The following is a 26390-nucleotide window of genomic DNA, read 5'->3' on the forward strand; positions in this document are numbered from 1 at the left end:
CTCCCACTTGAGGTCCTGGGAAATGATGGTTCCCAGGAAGCGGCAGGACTCCACAGAGTCGACTGGGGAGTCACACAGGGTGATGGCGGTGAGTAGGGCCGCGTTCTTCCTGAAGTCCACAACCATCTCCACTGTTTTCACAGCACTGAGCTCCAGGTTGTTGTGGCTGCACCAAGTCACCAGATGGTCAAGCTCCAACCTGTAGGCGGACTCATCCCCACCAGAGATGAGCCCAATGAGGGTGGTGTCGTCCGCAAATTTCAGGAGCTTGACAGACTGGTGACTGAAGGTGCAGCTGTAGGTGTACAGGGAGAAGAGCAGAGGAGAAAGAACGCAGCCTTGAGGGGAACCGGTGCTGATGGTCCAGGTGTGTGAAAAGTATTAGTGTTAATTGTTAGTAATAAGATTTGTGAAAATAAAGGCATGTTAGGACTTCAGGAGGATCAGTCAAGTCCAGGTTTCTTCAGGCGAAGAAATTTACTGGAAGTAGAAGAACGTAGACACAATTTGATTAGTTTCAGGAGCGGGGCTCTTTGTGACATCATCATCCGAAGTTATATAAGTCTATGCTTCGTCTCTCGGAACTCATTTGAATGCGCTCACAGACGACACGCGCAGACAGACAACCGGAGCCTATGCTGCATTTAAAGGAAACTCAGAAAACTGTAACTCGTGCTGTGTTTCACAAAACCCCGAAAACTGTAATCAGCCATCCAGTGACAATTGGTTACAGGTTGCTACTTCCGAGTCACCTACACTAATAACAATATGGTGACTAATATTCAAAAGTTTAAAAAGTCGTAAATACAGGAAATTAAGGTGAATAACTGATTTATTTACCTTTCTCCAGATGGCCTTGGTTTTTAACTCAAAACAACAAATGGCATGCTGTCTTTATAAAAATTTCCTTCCTGAAGATGCCCTTTGTTTTCGGATTAAAATGTTTACATATACGATCATAGGTGATCTTTATAAATATTGTTTTATTTGACAACTTTGTTCAAGTTGTAAACTGTTATTAGACTATTATCCATCATGTGATCTTTATAAATACTGTGATATTTTGTTTTGTTGTTTTGTCCAAATGTTTTGGCCAACTTTTAAATAAAACAACTATCTGAGATGTGTTTTCATGATTCCTCCAATATTACCACTCTGCTCTTAAACAAACAAACAAACAAACAAAAAATTATGAAAAAACAAGTTTGATTAAATTCTGTTCAACTGGTCTTACATTTGAGGTTGGAGAATTAGGAAATTTGGAACTGGTGTCTATATAAAACAATATGTTTTATGTAACCTTGGAAAACTGTAATAAGATTAATAAGTATTATTATTATTATTATTATTATTATTATTGCAACCTTTATTTGTAGAGCACCTTTCATAGATAACATTCAACTCAAAGTGCTTTACATGAATAGGCCATCAAATAGTAACAGTAAAAGCAAAGTAAACAAGCAAAATGCATTTACAAAGTACAATAATAGAATAATTAACATAATAAAATAAATGAAAATGACTGAGGACAACATCTTAGTGCAAGGCAAGAAAAAAGCCCAAGGCATTTGGCATTAATCATATTCAGTGTGAATGTTTTCCACTTTGCATTCGGCCACAATGAATATTTCAATAGGCCTCAATTATTTTTCTGCAAAAATAAACATTTCTGAGAGAATTGCGCCAAAGGATTTTCTGTGAGACACAGTTTGCAATTACGCCCAAATCAATGATGTCAAACGGCATGAAATGATTCTTGAGAGAATTTCATTCGCAACTCAGCAGCCGACCCGGAGTCCTCCCTCGCCCACGGTCCACTTAACCAAACGAATCAGCCTGGAGCAAGGGTCGGAAAATCCAAAGACTCTTTGCTCTAAACGAGGCATCAAGAACCAAATCTGAAAAAAAGGGTCGAACCGTTCACCCGCTTCTTCGTCGCTGAACGTTATGGTGGTTGGCAAACGACGAGACGGTGCTGTACCGCCACCCGCTGGTGCTGCTCGTCCGGCGTTCAGTGTTTAAAAACAATAACAACTGGATATGAATAAAAACGAAATAAAAACGTAATCCAATTCTGTTGTCTCTATCAATAATTAATAATAGTAATAGTTATAGTATAACAAACCTGTTTTCCCAAAATATATCGTAGATGTATTTTTTAAATATAAAAAACAACAATCATTACTATTATTATATTATTATTATTATTATATGATTATTCTATTATTTTTATACATGTATAACTAGTAATAATAATAAAAAATATGTTGAAGATCCCTCAAACTTGAAGACAGGCTCAATACAAAATATGACCTCACACACGCACAGCTGTCGGAAGGCGCTAAGCATGATGGGAAACGCAGTCTCCTTCCTCGTCCGTTTTAACTTTTAAGGCGTCGGCTTGCGGTTGTCCTCGCTTCACGTCACTAATTGGGGTCTATGCGTAGAACTGGGAGCCGAGCGGAGTGACACCGTGACCGCTCGCGTCCGTGAACCGCTCCGAACGGCAACGCGAATCCTACATTTCCCCGAATGCATCGCGTTTCAGTTCCGTGACCCCCGACCTCTGTGGATGAAAACAAGCCGATCAGCTGATGTGAAGCGGCAACAACATCCACACGGATCGGACGTTACGCGTCCGAACAGGCGAATCAAACGTTATTCTAATCATAGTGACGTCGCGTTCCGCGTCTCTCCTGTTTGACGTCAGGGTTTTCGCGTAGCGACGTTCTTTAGGTTCGGGAAGAGTCGTCCTCCGCCGGACAGCCTAGCTTCTGCCGGGGGGGGTGGGGGGGGGCAACGTCCAGCGAGCGTCTGTTTTTGAAGAGTGGAGCCTGGTTGTGTGATCACCATGTCGGCCTGGTTTCAGCCTGGGAATTAAACACCGTTTCTCGCCGCCGTTTGGTCGCTGGTTCTGGTTCTGGTTCTGGCAACGCGTTGCATTGAAAAACAGGTCCGGACCTGTGCGCTGAAAATAGCTGCGGAGACGCTTCTCCAGTGGACTGAGAGCTCATCCCCACCTTCCTGTCGTTCACACCGTGTGCATTGTTGATACGGATGTTTATTGGGTGTGTTTTTTTATTTTTAAACTTTTTTTTTGGTTAATATATACATTTTTTCCCCCCTTATTACTTCAATATTGTAGCCTGTTGTTTTGACGTGTGCTGCTGTAACAGTGCATTTTTTTTAGCTCAATATTTTTAATAGCTTAATATATTACTTTAATAATATTGCTTGTTGTTTTGCTGTAACGGAGCATTTACCTCCGGGATGAATAACGTCTAATTACAGTTCGAGGCGCATTCCGCCTTGTGATGCTCAGTTTACCATTTCTATATCTGATCTGGACTTTTTCACCTCCTTGGTAAAGGTTCGGTGTCTTTTCGAGGTCATTGGGAAAAAGAAAATGTTCTTTTGCCACGTTAGGATCTAGCACCGCGCCCTAGTTTCTCGGTGTTGAAATCCTAGAGCAGGTTCAGCACGTAGTGCTGCAATCCAGCCACAGGATCAAAAAAAGGTGATCGTCCTGACCGGGTTTGAGATGAGCGGTCAAGGTTCACCCGTTGACAAAGGGATGAACAGCGTCCTCGTCTGCCAGGAGAGCTATGCCTGCGGTGGCTCAGACGAGGCCGTGTTCGAGTGCGACGAGTGCGGCAGCCTGCAGTGTCTCCGCTGCGAGCTGGAGCTCCATCGCCAGGAGCGGATGAGGAACCATGACCGGGTCCGGCTCGCCCCGGGTCACATTCCCTTTTGTGACTCCTGCAAAGGTGACGGCGGCGGCGGCGGCGGCGGCTCTGCGCACAGCGGCCGCCTGAGGGCCGTGGTGCGCTGTCAGGGGTGTAAGATCAACCTGTGCTCGGACTGCCAGAAGCGCACCCACAGCGGGGTCAACAAGAGGAAGCACCCGCTGGCCCCTTACCCTGCGGCCAAGATGCCCCAGGACAGTTGTGCGGGGGACGGGGAGGTGGAGATGGAGGCCCTGAAAGCCAAGTTGGAAAAGGTCTGCAGCTTCCTTCTGGTGGACGACAAAGAGGAGATGCAGGCAAGCGCAAACAGTGTCTGTTCTTTTTTTTCTTTTTTAGAATCTCGTAATACAAATCTCTTTTTAACTTGGATCGATCCCTTTCTTTCCCCTCTCAGGTGAAGAACGAGGAGGACTTTGTGAGCAGACTGGGCTGCACTCCCGATGAGCTTCTCAAGGTGGTCTCTATCTTTGGTAACACTGGGGAAGGCAAGTCGCACACCCTCAACCACACCTTTTTCCTTGGGAGGGAGGTGTTCAAGACTTCCCAGACCCAAGAGTCCTGCACTGTGGGAGTGTGGGCGGCCATGGACCCAGCGCACCGGGTGGTGGTTATTGACACAGAGGGACTGCTGGGAGTTGGTAAGGGGCAACAACGGATATGCTTCTTATTTCATGTTTGATGATTAAGTAATAATATACTAATAGCTCTCTCTGACTGGCCATCAGGAGCAAACCAAGGCCAGCGAACCAGGCTACTACTCAAGGTGCTGGCCATCTCGGACCTGGTTATCTACCGAACCCATGCCGACCGTCTTCACGACGACCTCTTCAAGTTCCTTGGCGACGCGTCTGATGCCTACCTGAAGCACTTCACCAGGGAGCTGAAGGCCACGACCACCCGCTGCGGCCTGGACGTTCCTCTGTCCACTCTGGGTCCAGCCGTGATCATCTTCCACGAGACCGTGCACACCAAGCTGCTGGGATCAGGTGTGTTGGAAGCTCGCCCTCCTTTTTCCTTTCCTCTCTGGATGGATGGCATAAATTAGAATTACGCTGAGATAATATTTGCCAATGTCCCGCCTTCCTGGTCCCTTCCTTTCTCCTCTCCATCTCCCCGTCCCTAGATAAGCCTTCCGAGTGTGCAGAACGTCTTCTCCAGGAACGTTTTAGGAAGCTGGGTCTCTTCCCAGAAGCCTTCAGCTCAATCCAGTACCGGGGGACGCGGACCTACAACCCTCCAACGGACTTCAGTGGTTTGCTGTGTAGCCTGGAGCAGCTGCTGGATAACAACACGACACGCTCCCCCCGCTCTGCCAGCGTCATCCACAAGGCCCTGCAGGTGAAGGGGGGGCACATGTGAAAACAAAGCATGTGTCAGGATCATGACATTTAAGATGATGATTAATTAGATATGATTATTTGTCATACATACCTGCTAATTGTAGCTGTCTGCTCTGCTTTTTTAAGTCTGGTTTGAAAGCTTTATTCTTATTTCTCACTTTATTATTGCTATAATAATAATATATTATTGCTATAATAATAATAATAATAATAATAATAATAATAATAATAATAATAATTATTATTATTATTATTATTATTATTATTATTATTAATAAAACATTTTCTTCTCTTTTTTTCTGTAACACCTTTAAATTGGACCCAATGAAAGGCGCATTATAAATTAAATGCCTTATTATTATTGCTATTGTTGTTATTACAGTGGTACCTCGACTTACGACTGCATCTACTTACGCCTAATCCAAGATACGAGTAGCGATAGTCGCGGAAATTTGTATCGACTTGCGACCGACTGCTCCAAGATACGACCGTGGAAATTTGCAGTTGGCGCGTCGGCGGCCAGTCAGCAGTCAGTCAGCAGTCAGTCAGCAGTCAGTCAGCAGTCAGTCAGCAGTCAGTCAGTCAGCAGTCAGTCAGCGGGCGACCTACGTCGTGTGTGCACGTAGTTCGTGGCTTATTGATATTTTTTTCATATCTACTGTGTTTGTGCTGTGTATTTTGTTTATTTTCACCCTTCATGATTTCATAATTTATATGGGAAAAATTGCTTCCACATACGACTGTTTTAACATACGACCGTTGTTATAGAACGAATTACAGTCGTAAGTCGAGGTACCACTATATTATTATAATTATTATTATACAAATAATTGCGATAGGTAATTTAATAGTCTTTTATGTTATGTCTTATGTTATGTCTTTTATCATTGTATACGTCTTTGCTCGTGTAATAACACACATTCACCAAATGAAGATGAGCCATTTATTGGGATTGGAACAATAGAAATTAGGCTAGACAGTTCATTTTTCTCAACTCAGCTAATGAATCTAACCAACTTTGCGTTCTATTCGCACATTGGCTTAAAATTACCTTATACTTAAGTTGAAAGCAGGATTGTAGAATCTTGGTGATTTGCTCGAATAATTGTGATCAGGAAATTATGTAACAATTGTCACAACTCTTAACTGTTCAATCCTTTTTGTAAATGTAATATAATGTGTTTTAGTGTTAGGTAAGAACGCTTCTCTTAATGTTATGGCCGTGTGACCGTTTAAATAACATGTCTGAATTGCATTGTGTTTTAGACATTTAGCTCAACTGCTTACAACAGTTCCTCTCTTTCTCCTCCGGCTTCTCTCAGGCGCTCAGCGAGAGGTTTTGTGGGGATATCCCGGATGAACACCTGGCCAATAACTGCTTCTTCCCAGACGAGTACTTCACCTGTTCCTGCATCTGCCTCAGCTGTGGGTAGGTGTGGTCACATCTTGACCTCGATCACATCCACCGTGACCATCATCACTAACGTTGTCATGGAAACAAACAACATTTAGCTGTATACATTTGCAGTGATAATGGTCCAGTCTTATTCCTAGTCTGAACATGAAGCAATGTTCTTTTTTTGTTACGTGATGAAAACTCAACTTGAATCATACCAACAGAACACACCTGATATAATACACTATGACCAAACACCGATCAGAGGAACTATCAATTATTAATGTGCCCAGAGCCAAATACCAAATAAATAACAAATGCTCCCGAATGGTTTTCCTTCACAAGTAACATCATCATCATTATCATCATCAAAGCATGATAATGTTATATTGACCCAATTGTATTTTCTTAATCATTAATTACCAATACCTTAATTAATCGACTACACTATACTACACCACCCTACATTACACTATACTACACTACATTACACTATACTATACCACCCCACACTACACCATAATACACCACCCTACACTACACTATACCACACTACCCTACACTACACTATACTACACTACACTATACTACACCACCCTACATCACACTATACTACACTACATTACACTATACTATACCACCCCACACTACACCATAATACACCACCCTTACACTAAACTATACCACACTACCCTACACTACACTATACTACACTACACTATACTACAGTACACTACACTACACTATACTACATTACCCTACAATACACTATACTACACTAGACTACACTACACCCCCTACACTACATTATACTACACCACACTACACTACACTAGACTACACTACACCCCCTACACTACATTATACTACACTACACTACACTACACTATACTACACTATAGTACAACACACTACACTACACTACACTACACTATACTACACCACCCTACACTACACTCTACACTACACATGTTCAGGGACTCTCTTGACGTATTCAGGGCTTGTGTCTTCTAACATTGATTGAAACATAAAAAAAGGAGAAACCACACTCTCTATTAGATTCAACTAATTGTCATTTGACATTGTACAAGTTCTGAGGCAACAAAATGCATTTCTCTGCATTTCACCATCCTAGTAACTGTCGTATCTAGGAGCAGTGGGCTGCCATATAGCGATGCCTGGGGAGCAGTTAGGGGGTTAAGTGTCTTGCTCAAGGACACATCAGCACACTACCAGGAGGAGCTGGGGATCGAACCGGCAACCCTCCGCTTACTAGACGACCCGCTCCGCCTCCCTGAGCCACTGCTCCCTATTGCTATTATTATTATTCAATCTACATCAGCATTTCATTGTTTTGACCTCCAGGTCAGGTTGCAAGAACAGCATGAACCACCTGAAGGAAGGCGTCGACCATGAGGCCAAACATCGCTGCCGCTACTCCGCGCAGTACGACAACCGCATCTACACCTGCAAGGCACGTACAGGAGTGAGCACACGGGACCTTTTTTTTTAAATAGAATGCGTTTGAAAATGGCTCTGATCGTCTCTGCTCTGGGCCCCACACAGGCCTGCTATGAGGGAGGGAAGGAGGTGATTGTCGTTCCCAAAACGACGGCCTCGTCGGACTCGCCCTGGTTTGGTCTGGCCATCTACGCCTGGTCCGGGTGCGTGTCTCCTTTTCAACAAAGACCAGTGCATTCTTCCCCTCAGAAACATGAGGAGGGGGAAAAAAATATATCCCTATCCTTGAATAGTAGTTTTGTTATGCCTTCTCTTCCCTACAGGTATGTGATCGAGTGTCCCAACTGTGCGGTGATCTACCGGAGCCGGCAGTACTGGTACGGGAACCAAGACCCGGTGGACACGGTGGTCCGCACCGAGATCCAGCACATCTGGCCCGGTGTAAGGAAGCATCTTCAAACGAAAAAAAAAACGCAACAGTTCCAGAGCGTACTCAATGTCCAGACCCCGGAAGGACCTCCTTTCAACGTGTTTTCAGGGTCTCTCTCCGCGTCATTGGGGCTCGTCCCCGTTGAACGAATTTAGGGAATGTCACCGCGGGGAAGCGTTTGTCCGGCTCTTCCTCAATTCTAAACCTTACTTCTATGAGTCATGTAAATGGTTAGCACGGCCTGTGAAACTCCTGTTGAAAATGTGCCGTAATACCTGACAATAGTGCTCTGAAAAACCCTCGTATTTTCAGTACATCCGTGTTAACATTTCTAAAATATCACGAGATCACCCTTATAAACCTGCACCAAGACAAAAAAAACAAAACACGTTTCAAGTATAATTTTATGTAATGTTACGTGAGATCATAAACGATTTACTTAACATTACTGCGTGCATCGTCCTTCTCTAAATGTCTAAAACCCAAAAGTGTTGTTGTTGCAATTCCTGATAACGAATCAGTTTGACAGTTATTTTGCCAGTGAAATTAAATCATTCTGGTGCTCCGATTCCCTCTCCTCCTCCTCCTCCAGTCGGATGGTTTCCTCAAGGACAACAACAACGCGGCCCAGAGGCTTCTGGACGGAGTGAACTTCATCTCGCAGTCGGTGTCGGAGCTCAGCGTCAAACCTGCCAAAGCCGTGACGTCCTGGCTCACCGACCAGATTGCTCCCGCCTACTGGAAACCCAACTCCCTCATTCTGGTAAACCACTGGAACCAGCAGAAAGAAGAAGCGTGGGTTGCGGTGGGGTGTGTGTGGTCCACACTGGAGGGGAGAGGTTTTTGTTTTGTTTTGGTTTTTTATTTCAAATTCAAATTTCAAATTCAAAACGATCTAACCGAGCTTTATATTAAAAATGTATTCACTGCCCCGCGACCCTGTGTGCACATCAAGTGACTCCACAGCTTTTCTACTTCCAAGAACCGTTGAAAAAGTCCTTAATCTCCAGAGTAGTGAAGGAGACACTAGAAAAGTTTGACTTCATCCACTAGAGTTCAATCGACGTCTGGTTCCTGGATAGAACATTTACGCTCTGCATTTTCCACTTGTTTTTATCCGTGTCATATTTTGACTCCAAACCCATGATTTATATCTGTGTGTGTGTGTGTGTGTGTGGCAGAAATGCCATAAGTGCGGGGATGACTTCCAGCCCAACGACACGAAGCACCACTGCCGTGCGTGCGGGGAGGGCTTCTGCGACGCCTGCTCCGCCAAGTCGCGCCCGGTGCCCGAGCGGGGGTGGGGTCTGGGCCCCGTCAGGGTCTGCGACGCCTGCTTCCACAACAGGGGGATCCCAACAGGTACGAGAGCTGACCATCGACTCTTTAACCGCCGCCGCCACTGCTGCTGGAAGAGTGGTAACGTTGAAGTCTAAACGTGCCGTGTTTTTTTTTTTTTTTTTTTTTTTTTTTTCTCTGGCGCAGAGCTGCTGGACACGGCTCTGGAGGAAGAGGAAGGAGGAACGCTGATCGCCAGGAAGGTTGGAGAGGCCGTTCAGAACACACTGGGGGCCGTCGTCGGTGCCATCGACATCCCCCTGGGTGAGAAGCACTTCAGAATTACCACAATTATCATACCATGGAGTGGGAGCGAGGGTGTGAGGCGTTATTATAGACATTCTGAATGTCCTATAGCAGTAAAACCAAAAACTTTGATCTCAGGTTCGGCGCACATTGCGCTTTGTAATAAAAACATATTGCTTATACACAAAATGAAGAAATGACGCCAGAAAAATTTGTCAATCACTAGAGATGCACCAATTAATTAATTATTTATTTTTTTCACTGGTACTCATTCCAATTGAATTTGAGCGTCTACTATTCGACATTTAGTAACTTTGACTCAGCTCTAGTTGTCGGCCGGACAAGGAGATCATTTTAGGTTTATTTTTCCCTATATTGTTTTAATTTTCCAAAAGCCTGAAGATAGAAACATCAGAAAAAATCTAGAAATGTGAGCCAGCATCATGAAAATTTGTGGATTTTGTATGGTCCTTTAAAAAAAAAAAAAAAAGGCAAATATTAAGTACTGATCTATTACTGTTACTCAACAGTTTCGATTTTGACTCATAATTTGGTGTACGTTTGAATTTAAAAGCTTTTGCAGCAGAGAAACAAACCATTTCTTTTTACAACGGACATGTTCAATATGGCTCTTGGTGTCAGATTTCGTTTTTTTTTTTTTCAAATACCAGTACACTTTTCTTGGCTGCAATACAGACAGGTTAGAAGATAATCATAGGTAATTGTTAGTTAATATCACCCTCTTTCAGTATCCCATTGACACCATACCGCCCTACAGGCCTGGTGAAGGAGGCGGCGCGCCCGGCCTACTGGGTCCCGGACCAGGACATCCACTCGTGCTGCGAGTGCCAGCGGGAGTTCTCCCCGCGTCTCTCCATCCACCACTGCCGGGCGTGCGGCCAGGGCGTGTGCGACGACTGCTCCCCCGAGCGGCGCCCCGTGCCCTCCCGTGGCTGGGACCACCCGGTCAGGGTCTGCAGCGGCTGCGGCCAGAAGCCCGGGGAGCTCTAGCGGGACGTGGACGGACCCAAAACCGCTGCCAGATCCCGAATACCCAAACTGGAGTGTAGCTGGAACATGTCGCTGGTTGTTTATTGTTTTTGTTTTTTTTGTTTTTGTTTTTTTACATTGTTCTTCCATGTCACTCGAATACACTTTACAGTATGAATAACATGGGTCTTAGTAGAAAATAGTACGGGCAGTAGTTATATAACCGGAAAGAAGAAAGCGGAAGAATGAAGTTATATGAGAGTGTGAACATGCTGGATTTATAAGTGAGCTTGGGCAAATTTTTGAATATACCCTCTTTCATCTTAGGAAGTCTCCTTTTGTATCGCAGCAACATTAACCACAAGTCCTTTGACAATCTACCCCGGTGTGACACGAGTAGTTTTAGTACCTTTAGTTCACTAACCGTGAATTGTGAAAGTACCCGCTGAACAGCAGGGCTGGGCGATACATCGACATAGTAACAATATCCTGGAATGAGACTGGATATCATCTGGGATTTTGGTTGTTGTGGTATACAGTCGGGAAATGCTCTTTTAAGGCAGTTTTCTGACTGTTCTCGTCAATGCCTCTGCCTGCTCGGTCCGGATGATTGTTTCTCAAATATTCCTTGCGTGTAAATGTCACCAATAGTCTTACCCAAAATATCGCCCGGCTCTACTGAACATCGTCACTTATACATAGTTACACTTTTATCGGACGAATATGTACGCATGAGGTCCTTTAGATGCTTAGTAATGCCTTTGAGAGTGCTCGATAATAACACTTGATTCTTGATCGTTTCACAGATATATACTCATCTTCCTCGTGTTTCAGCCCACTTTGCTTGAGCTTTCTGGTTTCTGTCTAACAGCAGGTGAGAAGGGTGGAGAGGCAGAAATGTTTTGTGGCACCGAAATGCATTCCATGTTCAGTCTTTAGACTCTCTAGTAACTAGCGCTGTCCCCCGTTCAAAACATGCCTGTTCGGAACGGGGCTACATTTTGAGGGGGTAGGCGGATCAATACCACGCATGTCTCATTTTAAAGAACGATTCTAGCGTCAATAGGATCGATACCGAAAAAAGGGATCCGTTTTCATCAATTTAGTGTCTCAATTGCGCTTGCTTGCTGCCCTTCACTGTGTGCCGAACGGGAAGATTCTTTCTGCACGAATGTTATGCGAACACCGAAAATCCATCAGGGACAGCTGTCCGCCTCAGGTCCTCGCTCCAAACTAAACCAATAATAATTTGTTTTGGCCGATTCTGGCCCTGATATTACTTGGTATCGGATCAAAACCAAAATTTTGCGGTACCACCCACCCCTACTGCACCGTGTCGGATCGGGCTGTGCACTGTGGACCCAAGTGGCTTGGTCACAGAGCGCTGAAGCCCCGCCCCGCCGCTGCTGCACAGAGCGGAGCAGCTCACTGTTCGCTTGTTTATTCAAAGTTTATTAATTACACGTCACATGTCCAAATTGCACCAAATTCGACACTGCACATCCTCGGGTCCCCAGCAATACACCCTCCCAAGTGTGAAGTAAATCGGATGAACTGTTGTCGAGAGAAGCGAAGGACATACAGATAGATTCCTTCATGGTTAGATAACCTGCTTCACTCCCTTCGTGTGTGTGTGGCTATGTGTGCATTGGAAGAGGCAGAGGTTCGGAGTAGCCTTAATAACTCGGTCCGCATCAACTAGTTAATTTTATATGGAATATAAAATCTAAATATAGGTAAACTTTTTAATATAAAATGCAAATAAATAATTATTAAATAATTTTTAAAGGCTTTTGTTTTGTTTTTTTAATCGATATAAGCACTATCAATGAGACATTAGGGATTGCAGTGTGTATGAACTGCTTTTACATAGTGGCTGGCTCACGGGGGTTATATGGTATAAACACAGCATCTTTATTTTGAGGCGGGCCCCTCAAAACCGGAGATAATTTGAGATTCTCTTTCAACTCAGGCCGTTTCGCTAGCTCTGTAGCATCGTTTGGGAAGCCGCAGTTCTCGGTGTTTCGGTGGCTGAGTGGCGAGGGAGTGACCTCTAGTTGCTTCACAACATTTAAATGACTTGAAAGTTACCGCGTTGTTGCATCAAACAACACGGTTGGCCTTTGCACAAAAGATGCATCCAGGGCATTGAATGAAGTGGCGGAGGGTGAATGGGTTGTTTTCTGGGTAACGGATAAATGTTCTCAAGTGAAATAGGATGGTTTTAGCAGAACCCCCAGTCATAATCTCTGACCCCTTTTTGTATTAAAGGGATTTTAAAAGGATGACATATCAGGCTGAAGAACAGAATTGATCAATAACTTTGTTTATGTATGCTGAGATAATAAAAAGAACCTTTGACATGTACTGAATGTGCGTGCTGTGTGCCTTCACTAATCCTCCCATTTAACTACTGTTTAGGAAACACTTTGAAACATTGACTTATAAACACTATTTATTCTGTTATGAAAACTCCAATCAACACCAAAAGCAAATCAAGTCTTTAAGTAATTGCACTTCATATGGACAAAACACAGTGGGCAGGATTTATCTGAATTCATTTCAGTCACAGCATTCGTGTTTTTCGGGACTCCAACAAGCACGCGCAGACCTAGATATTTCACCTGAGTCTAATGCCGGTTTCTAGAGGAAAACTCTTTCGCCTGATGAGATTTCAGTCCAAACTATTTTTATTTTGCTCTTTGTGAAAGTCTTCTCTTAACAGACGGCGGCTCCCTGTTGATCCCCAGGCTCCTGGTAGTCGGTGTTGTATGAGAAGTAGTAGAGGTCGTGTTTGACAGCCATGAGGAGGCCGGGGAGGCCCCTACGGCCCCCCAGCTGCGAGGAGAAGACCACGCTGGGGATGAGGTCTTTGGCGGCCGGGTGGGGCGACGGGATGGTCCGCAGCAAGTGGCCGTCTTTCAGACTCCATAGCCGGGTGTAGCAGTCCTGCCCGACTGCAGCGAGAAGGAAGAGGACGGCGAGAGCAAGAACAATCACTTCACTGATTCCCGACCCAAAATTGACCTGACCTCCGTGTTTAGGTGTTTATTCTTGTGATTTGACATGTTTTAAACCTTGTGTGGAGGACATTCTGAACTTAGCAGTTACAAACACCCTGATCATAGTATTAAGTACATATTATATCATTATTTTTTTTTTGTTAATTTTTCAGTACACTAATGCCAATGAGCCTGAGCACTTTTCCTTATTTTCAGTAGTGTTTGAGAGAAGTCATTCATCTGCTTAAAAGTATATATATTAATATCCAAGTATCATATACCAACGTGTGTCATAGCCTAATTATTTCACTAATAAAGTGCTTCAGATACTCTGTATATAGTTAACTTTATCAAAAAACAAAGTTTTGCATATGGGGGGAAAAAAAAGGAAAATCTTAATTTGTCTTTTGGCCAAAGGACACTTTGGACGCGCTACTGGGTGAGATGTGTCTTACCCGCCAGTAAAACCCCCTCGGCTTCATTGACGTGGACGGGCAGGTAGGCGTGCTCGTTGTGATGACCCCTGTACTCCTGCACCGGCTTCCTACCTCGAACATCCCACAGCTTGATCTGCGGAACCGCAACAGAGCAGGAAAACACAAACGACATCAATCTAAATAAGGGATATTTAGTGGGTCCAGGGTAAAACTGAATAAGCCCCTGGGAAGAATGTATATGTGAAAAACAGCTTTTGGGTGAGTTGGAGCAAGGCAATAGAATGTTGACCTGGCTACACAACACACATTTTTAATGATACGTTTGAACGTCATGTGGTTAATGTTGATGCCAGGTCTGAACAGGGCCTGTGAGAAAGGACTTTTTTTTTTTTTCAGGATCTCGACTCAGGACCAGACTCTGACCTTGCCCATCATGTCGGCGGCCACCAGGTAGTTCTCATCCTGCAGGATGCGGACGGAGGTGATGGCCGACTCCTGGTGGAAGCGACTGGTCTTCCAGCTGTGGTCCCTGCGGCTGCGTTGCCGCAGGTCCAGGCTGAAGATCTCCCCTGAACGGCACCCGTTGAACAGCACCGGAGCCTGGAGCGGAGGAGGAGAGGAGTGTGGGAGTTCATATACACCATGTTTATGTTGATGCACTTATGTATTTATGCAAGAGCCAAGAACAGGGTATGGACAGTTAAAGTAAAATTTCATTTTAAGAACTTTCTCATTCTTAGACACTATTCTCAGGAGGATATTTGTCGCTCATTGACTTAACAGTAAAAAAAAATATATATATATATCCAAATTTAAAGCTAATTTCAACTAAAAAAAACAACAAACATTTACAAACGTTAAAAAGTCAAACCTTGGACAAACACTGGGTGAATTTTCAATACAATTTTTTTCTTTACACACAATTTCCGTCCTTGTATTTTCCCCTCACTCAGTGCTATTTTCAACTCAACCGTGTATAAATCGATTTAAGTTATCCGATGACTCACCCTGAGAACAAACTGCTGTGCCAGGACGTCGCTGCCCACGCTGTAGGTCTGCGTCCGACCCGTCTCTGCATCTTTCACTATCACCCTGCGACACAGTCCTGTTCAGCACACACACACACACACACACACACACACACACACACACACACACACACACACACACACACACACACACACACACACACACACACACACACACACACACACACACACACACACACACACCTTATTCTATTGCATTTACATCAACAAATTCAAACAGTATGTTCCATTTCACCACCTCTCATCTAGATTTTTCAGACAAATCATGTTTGTGAAACACATGTGATACACATGAGACCAGACCTGTGCTGAAAGTCTTGTCTGCCTGGGGGTTGAGGCACCAGGCGCAGGACCAGGCTGTGGAGATCTTGAAGCTGCACAGCATACCGGGCTGGTCTGAGCGGGGAGCAGGGACGAAGAGACAGAGCAGGTCAGAGACAGCGGCCGTTCAAACCTTGATATCATAAAAACTGCCATTTGATTATCTGACACGATGGGGACACCAATTATTAGTCTGGTGTCGCTGCTTTTAAAAGTCTGCACACATTGACCACGAGACCCCATGAGACCGGATCTGATCTCACCTGGGTTTGAGTTGCTGAAGAGAGAGGCGGGCAGCAGACTGACGCAGCCAGGGGTGTCGGCCATTCCCACCAGACACAGCCTGACAGAGGGGTTCTGTCAAGGAAAGCACAAAGCCTGTGCACACCAAGGTCATGCTATGTGCTTTCATTATGTGCAGGGCTTCTTAAAATTCTATTTAATACATTTTAAGAACTTTTTTATGTCGGTTTTAGCCAAATTGAACAATAATATTCTGCCTGAAAAGTAAGGATGATACCTCTGGAAGAAGAGAGCCAAAGAAAGGATACAACACGTGTGAGTCTGGGTGGTTGACTGAGGCCCAGCAGATGGAATTCACCTAAAATGTTCATCAGAAAACAGAGACGCCGGAATGCACTGCAGTCAGATGAAACTTAAATCTAGGATTTTTAATCTTGTTGGAATCAAGTGCGGGTGAATGATATTCATGAAATTATTACTAGTCAAGTCAAGTTACACTTTATTTATAGAGCGCATTTCAAAACAGGGCAACACAATGCAAAGAAGAAATACAGAAATACAAAAAAGAAAGAGAACGTTGTTGTCAGACGGTCATTACAAAAGAATGCCTCTGAAACAACAGCAACAACAAGTGAAGACGTCACCAGGACCAGAAGTGGCAGCTCTCACCGGAACCAGAAATCTCCTCATCTGTATTGAGTCAACAGTGTGTACCATCTCATCTCAACGAAGTAAAGCACAGCAAAGATGTCACCGGAGCCGGAAGTGGTAGCTCTCACCCGAATCGGAAATTTCAACTGTGTGCACCCTCAACTTAATCCAGTCACAGTCCTTTAATTTGCGTCCCTAAATTACAGGTCAAGTTTTCAATCAGACCCCGGGAGGGAGATCCTTTTGACTCTCTCTCCGAAAACACACCCTTCTTATGATCCTCTAACTGTAATATCATAACAGAAACAACCCTAACCCTAACCCTAAACCTAACCCTAACCCATCAACACCAGCAGCAACAACAGCAAAACCAAAGCAGGTATCGGAAATGAGCATTTCTGTCTATTAATGAATATAGAAGGAGAAGGACTTCACTTATAAAAAAAAACCACCTGAGTTAGTATGTGTATGAATAGAATCCACTAAATGACATCTATAATACTAAGTACCGGAGCAAAAGATAAAACTCAATAGATTGTACATTTAGAGTAAATGTTGTAAAAATACATTGGTACTGGAATTTTTTTTTTTTTTTTTTAAGCTTTGTTTATGAACTGGTATCAGAGTAAAGGTATCAGTATCAAACATGTTTAAACGATACCCAGTCCTACATTTAAGGTTCTTACTTATTTAGAGTTATTTATGCGCTCCAAAATAATAACCTGTCCTACCTTGCGGTTGGTAAAATACAGGTTGTCGCACATTTCTACGGACAGCGAGCCGCTGCTGCAGCTGCTGAAGTTCATGATGCCATACTTGCAGCCTCCGTGAGAGACATCGTTGACGGTGAACACTCGCTCAGACGCAGAGTCTCCCTGAAGGGGTAGCAGAAAGGTCACACTCACCAAACAAGTCCAAACTACGATATATATTATGGGATGGAGGTATCAGTGTACTGTGTACTTCCATGCGCACTCACCACAATGAGTCTGAAGTTGTCCATGTTGGGGTTGCTGTTGTCGGTGCTCTGGACCTCCAGTTTGTGTCGTTTCATTCCACTCACTTTCACTTCATGGACCAACCTGGAGACATACAGTAACCATTGTAACACTAGCTAGCAACCAGCAAAACCTAATTCTTGTCAATTTGTTTAGTAAACACAATTTTTTCTCTTGTCCTTCTTTGCAGTAAGTTATTTATTTTTATTTTTTTAAATCATCGCATCATCTGATCTTTACTTATTTGTTGTTCATATATCTTATTGTTATTTATTTTTTTATTATGATTATTACTTCTGGTAAGTTATAACTGGGCTTTCCAAAAACAATAACTTACTCGGAATTCAGCTTTTTGCCTGTGCATGGGAGTGTTTCAATGCACACACTGTGTTAATACCGTACCTACAATAGGATCTCAGAGGTAAAAGGCTGAGATGTCTCTTCTGTATCAGCAGTGCAGTGTTCAGTCCTGCTCTTGGCGCCTTCTACAAAGCAGAGGACACATGTTACAACACACACATAACAACCAATCAGCCAATAAGTAATATATTTGTTCACTGAATTACAAATTCAGATGGATCTTATAGCGAACAACAAGCCAAGTCCAAATCCATAAAGTCAGCAAGAATGTTCTGAAGTTCATTTCAACAGTGGGACAAAATGCAAGTGGCAATAACCATTGACTTTCCCAGTGGCACAATATGTTAAGGGGTTTTCCACCACAGCAAACCTACTTTTCTTGGCCCATCGTCCTCGGTGAGCAGCCTGGACCTGAGTTTCTCTCGTTCTTTCTCCTGAAGCTGCTCCTTAGTTAGAGGGTTACAGTTGTTGTGTCCTGGCAACAGGCGGAAGTAGCGGTTCTTCTCAGGATCAAAGTAAAACCCTGGAAGCTCTGGCAATTAAAAGAAGATACAGGGACTTGAATGCACTTATAAAAGATTAATTTGATAGGAATGTGACAAAAGTTATAATAACAATCCATTATATGTACTGTGAATGCCTCCTCTATACCTACACCGACTAGTTGCCTTAAAGCTACATTTAGCATTATGGTGGTGCCCATTTATTTGCTAAACTATAGTTTGGAGTTTCAACCAGAATGATAGGACACATGGCAGATTATTTTTCCCAGTGGGAAAATAAATGAATAGCTACTTGTGGTTCAACAATGTACATGTGTTCATACTAAACATTTACAGACCATTCACAGCATTGCCTTGGAGAAGGTAGCAGCTTACTCAGCAGCTCACCTTACACAATACCCCAACAGGTTTAACATGTTCACTTAGTCTAGTGTGAAATCTCTGACCAAATGATGTTAACAAGAATAATCATGGGATTCCACACAATAAAACTTAACAACAAATGTATTAAAGCAAAACGTTCAACTTGCAGCCAAACACCTTCATGTAAGTAAAGTAAGTGACAGATATAATTATTTGTCTTGCACTAACCAGGTGCAGCACTACTGGCTGTAGAGGAAGACGAGGAGGAGGAGGAGGATGATGAGGAGGAAGAAGAAGATGGACTTGCATCTTCAACGTCTCTCCGTGGGCGTCTGTGAGAGGGGCTGGATTCATTATCACCATACCTAGTAAAAACAATAAAGCTGCTATCACTATTTCTGTACAGCAAAAGTACTTTTTGCAGTAGTACACAAAGGCCGTGTAACAAATAAAAACAACAACCATCGAATAAAGTGCTTTACAATTTGTGCTTAAAGGCTTCAAGCCAGTTAATGTTAGTTCATGACATTATGTCGGGGGCCGGTGGTGGTACAAGTACTTCATAAGTACTCCACAAGTATATTCAGTTTTACATTTTCGATTTTCGATTACATTGCAAAGCAAGTATCTTTACTGTTTATTCTACTACTTGTATACTTTTAACTAAAATAGAAACGTGAATGTGGTACTTTCCACCTTTACCAGAGTGATTTTGCCTCAGGGTATCTGTACTTTCACCGAAGTTAAAGTTTCTGAGTACTTCTTCCACCATAGTCAGGGACTGGTTTGGTCAATCTGCCACCAGTGGACGGGGCACCCACCATTGTTCCTCCTGGTCTGTCCTGCTGCCTCTGTACCAGTCGTGGCGGTGATCACCGTGTCTCCTCCGTGACCGCCGCCCGTCTCGCCAGTTCCAACTTTTCATGTTCTGATCGCTGAATTAAGGATCGTCACAGTGACTTGTCATCAAAACGGGCTTTGAGTCAACAGGAGTAAACGGGGGGGGGGGGGTTAGCTAGCTTGCGCGCTAGCTAGCTAGACTACCGGTAGCAGTATTTGTCTTTACGACGTCATGTAATGTTATTAATCTGTAACATATGAAATGGATATGAATGACATTGCCTCCCTGCCCTCGAAGGCGCACTTCTGCGCTCGGCGGTGAATCTGTCAATTATCCGAAAAGATAAAAAACAACAGGGTTTAAATCTGCGGAGCGAGCTCCTGTGCATAAGAGTCGGCCGGCCATGTTGAGGACACGTGACTGGCTTGTGCCGGCCCTCCGCGCCGTGATTGGTCGGTTCTTCGCTCGACGCCGCTCCGCGAGGCCTTTCGGGGCGCAGGTATCGCGAGATGTGGTCAAAGGTTCTCGGGCGACGACCCCGCGCGGACGTGAAGCAGCTCGGCGGTGACGCCACGGGACCTCCGCCAACCACGCTTCGTGACGTCACAAACCCACACGCCGCAAGAGCGCGCGACGCCGGGCTTCCTGTGACGAGACGGAGATAACGGATGAAAAGAGCTGAACCCAGTTCAACGAAAAGTGCTCTTGATAAATACACAATTGCACATATCTGTCCGTCCGTCCATCTGTTTGTAGAAATACATTATACATTACATTTATACATACATTACAATACATTACATTATATTTCATTACATTATACATTACATACAATACATTACATTTCACTGCATATATGTATGAAAGTATGTCTATGTATGTGACAAATAAAAATCTTGAATCTTGAATCTTGAAATACACATGCCGACACACGTTTGTTGCGTTACCTCGTGTCACCACCTAAAGTCAAGGATCATCTTATAACAGTTTTTTTTCCTGGTCGCACAGACTTCAACGCTTTGACACCGTTTAGTCACAGTTCGTTTTTTTTTTTTTATTGAACGAAATATCAAAAGTGACTTGTGAGTTGTGGTTGCATAAACGCTTGTCGCTCCTAAAATCATTCAATGTAGTTGCAATATCAAATGGGGTCCGGCAGGCGGCGCTATACCGGCTGTTTCTGTAGCTAGAGACTGCAGGCGTCCATTGGTTGGTTTGTCCTGTCACTCACCGTTTCATCCCGCCCCCCAAATGTCGCTTAAAAAAACCATTTACGTTTCATTGAGATTTTCATTGATTATTTTGGCGGCGGTTGAGTGACGATTGTTTTTCTGTGCGAAAACATAAAACACCTTCATCAAAACCGCTTCTTCTAAATGCAATGCACGATTATTATTATTATTATTATTATTATTATTATTATTATTATTATTATTATTATTATTATTATTATTATTATTACTACTACTGACAACGTTCCATTCTGATTAAGACAATAAATCGTTTGCATCCTGAGGCTGTTACCGTGTAATATCCAAATAAACGTCACTGCACGCCTATTTATCTCAGACCCTACCTACAATGTTTTAATATCACCATATAATAATATTGATACTACTACTACTACTACTACTACTACTACTACCACTACTTATACTACTACTACTACTAATAATAATAATAAAAATAACAACAATTATTTATTTATTATTATAATTGTATTTTTTTATGTTGTTTATGGTCAGGTTATTGCATATATTTGGACATGGTTGGTTTTGACACTTTCCTCCAGGCCACGCCCGGCTCCTGGATGCGGCTGTTGTATTGGTAGAGAGCCCGGTGCCCAGGACTGCATTGGCTTTTTTTTTTTTTTCATAAGAATCCCAAACTACACACCGAGATTTGGAATATTGCCTTTACAGTCCGGCAAGGAAAATGGCGACTGTCATTCATAATCCTCTCAAATCGTAAGTATTTATTCAAAGAAATATTGATAAATATACAAGGCATGCGTTGATTGTGCACGTTATTCGCACACATAGGCAGCGTGTGCATGAATATAAACCACTGGTTTTCAGATGTGCTGTGCAGTTGTGTGATCTTCACGTGTGTTTAACGCAGGTAGCGCGTTCGCTTTGTTGAATAATAAAACACGTTCGACCTTGCGAGCGTCAACGCGCCCAAAACGCCGCGGCTCGTTCGCTGGCGCCGCGTGTGAAGTAAAGTCAAAGTTGCCATGGTTACGCGTTCCGTTTTACGCTCAAGTTTCTTGTTTTTGTTGTTGTTGTTGTTGTTGTTGTTGTTGTTGGGTTTTTTTTAGACGCATTTCGAGCATTTATTATTGTGGCGATTCCGCTCCGTTGACGTCAAAGCCGCAGACCTTGAGCAAACGCAGCCTCTTACTTAGATAAACACAACTGTGATCAACATTTGTAAAATAACATAAACAACATCCTTGTGGATCAAGTGGATCAAGATCGATTCTCTTTTTTTTTTTTTTTTTTTTTTTTTTCACAAATTCATATATTTTAAATGTGAGTGCGTCCTCCGCAGTACTCAGTAATCCTTATAAGTATTCCGTGGATATTTGAAATATTAATATTACAATATTTTTTACGAGTCATTCGACCTCACAGACGTCAAAAAGAAGGGTGGATAGTATTATAGAGGACGAGGACAAATTGACCAAACAATAGAAGCGCTTCATCGGTTCACCTCAGCTATGCTTGTCATGTACGGCGTGCACGCACGCACACACACGTGCACAATTATTTAGAGTGTATTTTTATATAGTGTGTATATGTATGTTGTGCTCGTGATGTGCGACGTGCGCGCGCGCACACACACACACACACACAAACACACACAACACACTCACATACACACTCACACAAAAATACAATATATATTTATATATATATATATATGAATAGTGAATGATGGAGTGTGTGTGTGTGTGTGTGTGTGTGTGTGTGTGTGTGGCGTTAGTGTGTTTACCCAATCTTGCCAAATGCGAACAACACCACAGCGAAACATGCATGTCTGCATTTTTGCTGTCTGGCAGAACACCTTTACCACTGTTATGTAGAATGTGGTGAGATATCTCCCCAAAACCTTTCAAAAACATTTTTTTTTAAGCCGGTTGTTTCAGTTTTGTCCAGAAATTGCTGTAGTATAATATATATAGTATATATGTAGTACTATGAGGTGAACACTCGTGGTCTTGTGCAGAAAATGTATACGTTTGGATTCTACTATTCAGAATGCAGTGATGCAGTTTATCTATATGTTGAAAGAAATATTATTTTAGATAACAAAGAAAGTGTTTTTTATTATGTTCTATGATTTCTCAGGTCATGTCCACGTTTACTTACAGTGCCCTCGTCCAAGGTCTCCATACAATTTACAATAAGATCATAAACATCTCATAGAAGTAAATAGAAAATAGGGGCATTGTCTCTTAAAAACCTTCATCTACTGCTTTGCAAGGAAGCTCCAATCTGCATCAGCTCTGATCCACACTTGAACAAACACTTATTTCCTAAGATAATAACAAGTTTTAGGTGAATAAATATAATATATATATTTATATATATAATATATAATAATATCCAGAGAATAGATCACGTCAAGAATGTGTGTGTTTGTGTATGTGTATGTGTGAGAGGGTGGGGGTGTTTATGATTCTGTTTATGTATCTGGTCGCATCTAAATAAGTGTGTGTGTGTGTGTGTGTGTGTGTGTGTGTGTGTGTGTGTGTGTGTGTGTGTGTGTGTGTGTGTGTGTGAACTTGTGTATGAGCGTAGTGTGCATACAGAGCAGCTGATTAGGAGAATCCCAGCATCCTCCTGGGTCCATCTGTTGACAGGGAGGTGCATGCCAACACTGGAGACAGGGAGCAAGAAACAAACTCCATACACCTTTTATATTGACATTTATTCACAGAACCTTCCATAAAAAAGGGTCTGTATGTGTGTGTGTTTGTGTGTGTGTGTGTGTGTGTGTGTGTGTGTGCTTGTGACCTGTGTGTGTGACGTGTTAATGTGTGCACCTGCCCACAGACTCCCCACTGAACACACAGAAGACAGTTGAATTTCTACAACACAACTATACAATTTTAAACACATCATCAGTAGATATCATCACTTCATGAGCTTATGAGTAAAATTTAGATCGATAGATAGATGGATAGATGGATGGATGGGTAGGTGATAGATAGATAGATAGATAGATAGATAGATAGATAGATAGATAGATAGATAGATAGATAGATAGATAGATAGATAGATGATGATGATGGTGATAGATGGACAGATGGACAGATACAGGTATTTTATTCATCCCCAAAGGGAAATTGTAATTGTCTCAGTAAATCAAAAGAAAATTATAAAAAATAAAATGGCAATATATGAAAACATTGAAAAATATACAATACACGTAACAGTTAACTGTACAAAATAACATATGGCAATCAACAGATAGAACCTAAAATAAGATATACAGTCCTATACAATAACTTATGAAATAAACAGTGAAGCAGAAAGATAAACTTAACATAAAAATAGTGACGGTTCAATATGCTTGACATTAAATATGAGCCTTAAACAGTATACAAAATATTGGCAGTGAACATAACTTGACCACGTGTAAACATCACCATACTCCTCTGTCTTAAATAGGACTGGCGCATTAGTTCGTAATGTGGGAAGTGTGTTCTACTTTTCGGCCTTTCTCACTGTTTGACTCTATTGTCTGTTAAAACAATGAGGCAGAAATGTCACTCTGCAGGATGTGGCTGATAAATCATAAGCGCTCAGTAAGCCCCCTATGAATTACAATAATCAGCAGATGGCATGAAGTAGGTCTGGCTTTCCAGAGCCCCTCACTCATCCTTCTGTGTGCTTTGTTACTGTATTTGTTATATGATATTTGTACAGTATTTGTTAAACGCTTATATCCTTGAAAACACTCCCAGAATCAGAATCTGAATGAATTTATTTCATTTACTGGTGATTAATGATGCCTATCTACTATTATTATTATGACCATTTGGGAAAGCAAAAAAAGTGTTGAAAAAGCATTTAAAAAAAGCTTCACAGTCAGAGGGGAAAAAAATTATATGAAATCAAAAATATATTTCTTCTTCTTCTTCTTCTTCTTCTTCTTCTTCTTCTTCTTCTTCTTCTTCTTCTTCTAATTATTATGACCATCATTATTATTCTTTTTTTTTCAGCAGATGGCGTTACTGTAAGTAGGTCTATCTTTCCAGACCCTGTCACTCATCTTTGTATGTGATTTTTATTTTATTTGTGTATTTAAACACCTATATCCTTGAAAGGTCCTTGAAACACTTAATAAATAATAAATAACAAATCCACTGTGACAAAGTTGTAGTTGCCGAGATGAATTGACTTTAGTTAGTGTGTTTTGGGGAAAAAAATACAAAGAGCTGGTTGTTTTTAATGAGGAGCAGGACTCAGGTGGAACGGCTTTGTTTGCATTAGGGTTGAGAAAATGCAGGCCGAGATTTTTGGGGGAAATTTAAAGAGCGGTGTGGGGGTGGGTGGGTGGGTATATGTGTGGCCTGTTTGAATTGGTGTTTTGTGTATTTGTGTGTATGTGGGGCTGTGTGTGCTTAGCATGTGCGTATGGTTTTCAGAAGCCTGCGCCCATCCCCCAATTTGCGTGAGAGAGACCTTGAGTGAATGATGGAGAGAGTGTGTGTGCGTGTGTGTGTGTGTGTGTGTGTGTGGATGTAGGGGGGGGGGGTCTGTCTGGCTGCATGTACTGCATATATTCATACTACGCTCGTAACATGAGGGGGAATCGTGGTCTTTGTCTCTCTGGGAACGTTTGGGGGCAGATTCCAGGCAAAGGGAATTACAATCAGCAGCGATAAATCCTTTCTTGTTGTTCTGCATGTAAATTATATGCTTTATGGTTTAATATCTCTCTCTTTCTTTCTTTCTTTCTTTCTTTCTTTCTTTCTCTTTATATATACATCTTCAGTATATACACATACATTCTGTATATATGTATATTATATTATACTATATATATTTTTCTGATATTATATTATATTTTAACAGCATTGTTGTTGTTGTATGTTTCCCCATGCCATTAAAGCCTATTGAGAGAGAGAGAGAGAGAGAGAGAGAGAGAGAGAGAGAGAGAGAGAGAGAGAGAGAGAGAGAGAGAGAGAGAGAGAGAGAGAGAGAGAGAGAGAGAGAGAGAGAGAGAGAGAGAGAGAGAGATTCTAAGCCTCTTGGAGTCTTGGAATCTATATTCCAAATATACTGTATATTCCAAGAGTTCCAAGACTTATTTGGCTTAGGGGTCGTTATTCGATTATATTCAATAGTACCCCCAGGCTACAGGGTTACTGGACCCAGATTTCACCCCCACCCTCTCACACACACACACACACACACACACACACACACACACACACACACACACACACACACACACACAAACACACACACACCTCCTCCCCGCAGCACCAGGCTTTTCCCCCCGTCCGGCTGCTTTTTGCATCTCTTCCCCTTCTTTCCACATTAACTCCAGTCCCTATATCCCTTCCCCTTTTTTTTCTTTTGTGTGTTTTGTGAGTGCATGTGCGTGCCCGCACACACACATACACACACACACACACGCGCGCACACACACTCTGTC

General features: G+C 42.6%; 3 protein-coding genes across 4 annotated transcripts in view; 2 read left to right on the forward strand and 1 right to left on the reverse strand.

The window, feature by feature from the left end:
* The first annotated feature begins 2885 nt into the window (after window positions 1-2885).
* Window positions 2886-13289, forward strand: zfyve1 (zinc finger, FYVE domain containing 1). The gene is made up of 12 exons (XM_080020023.1): window positions 2886-4042; window positions 4141-4384; window positions 4472-4732; window positions 4870-5084; window positions 6409-6515; window positions 7848-7956; window positions 8049-8146; window positions 8267-8384; window positions 8966-9136; window positions 9555-9735; window positions 9859-9975; window positions 10736-13289. Exons 1-12 carry the CDS (start codon window positions 3542-3544, stop codon window positions 10966-10968), a joined length of 2355 nt encoding a protein of 784 aa, XP_079876149.1. The 5' UTR covers window positions 2886-3541; the 3' UTR covers window positions 10969-13289.
* A 105-nt stretch (window positions 13290-13394) lies between these two features.
* On the reverse strand, window positions 13395-20106 carry wdr21 (WD repeat domain 21). Its single transcript, XM_080024189.1, has 13 exons — window positions 19696-20106; window positions 19103-19239; window positions 18383-18540; window positions 18051-18133; window positions 17630-17732; window positions 17382-17525; window positions 16308-16357; window positions 16020-16099; window positions 15739-15831; window positions 15394-15491; window positions 14810-14986; window positions 14405-14519; window positions 13395-13904 (listed from the first exon to the last, which is right to left on the reverse strand). Exons 1-13 carry the CDS (start codon window positions 19797-19799, stop codon window positions 13666-13668), a joined length of 1581 nt encoding a protein of 526 aa, XP_079880315.1. The 5' UTR covers window positions 19800-20106; the 3' UTR covers window positions 13395-13665.
* A 1500-nt stretch (window positions 20107-21606) lies between these two features.
* dpf3 (double PHD fingers 3) overlaps window positions 21607-26390 on the forward strand; it is a 26670-nt gene continuing 21886 nt past the window's right edge. Inside the window, exon 1 of one of the 2 annotated variants that reach the window (XM_079996816.1) lies at window positions 21607-21682. In XM_079996816.1, coding sequence (XP_079852942.1) covers window positions 21651-21682 — 32 coding nt within the window. In that variant the 5' untranslated portion in view covers window positions 21607-21650. The remainder of the gene's footprint in view (window positions 21683-26390) is intronic. The other variant, XM_079996817.1, reaches the window with a different exon arrangement.

This window comes from Zeus faber, assembly GCF_960531495.2.
Source record: "Zeus faber genome assembly, chromosome: 2".
NCBI lineage: Eukaryota > Metazoa > Chordata > Actinopteri > Zeiformes > Zeidae > Zeus > Zeus faber.

Excerpts from the sequence above, each read along its gene's own strand:
- zfyve1 (XM_080020023.1), top strand. The coding sequence starts at position 3,542 with ATGAGCGGTCAAGGTTCACCCGTTGACAAAGGGATGAACAGCGTCCTC. Across the intron at positions 5,085-6,408 it reads TCATCCACAAGGCCCTGCAG|GCGCTCAGCGAGAGGTTTTG; the intron begins GTGAAGGGGGGG and ends GGCTTCTCTCAG. Across the intron at positions 9,976-10,735 it reads TGCCATCGACATCCCCCTGG|GCCTGGTGAAGGAGGCGGCG; the intron begins GTGAGAAGCACT and ends ACCGCCCTACAG.
- wdr21 (XM_080024189.1), bottom strand. The coding sequence starts at position 19,799 with ATGAAAAGTTGGAACTGGCGAGACGGGCGGCGGTCACGGAGGAGACAC. Across the intron at positions 17,526-17,629 it reads ACAACTTCAGACTCATTGTG|GGAGACTCTGCGTCTGAGCG; the intron begins GTGAGTGCGCAT and ends CTACCCCTTCAG. Across the intron at positions 14,987-15,393 it reads CACAGCAGTTTGTTCTCAGG|GCTCCGGTGCTGTTCAACGG; the intron begins GTGAGTCATCGG and ends CCTCCGCTCCAG.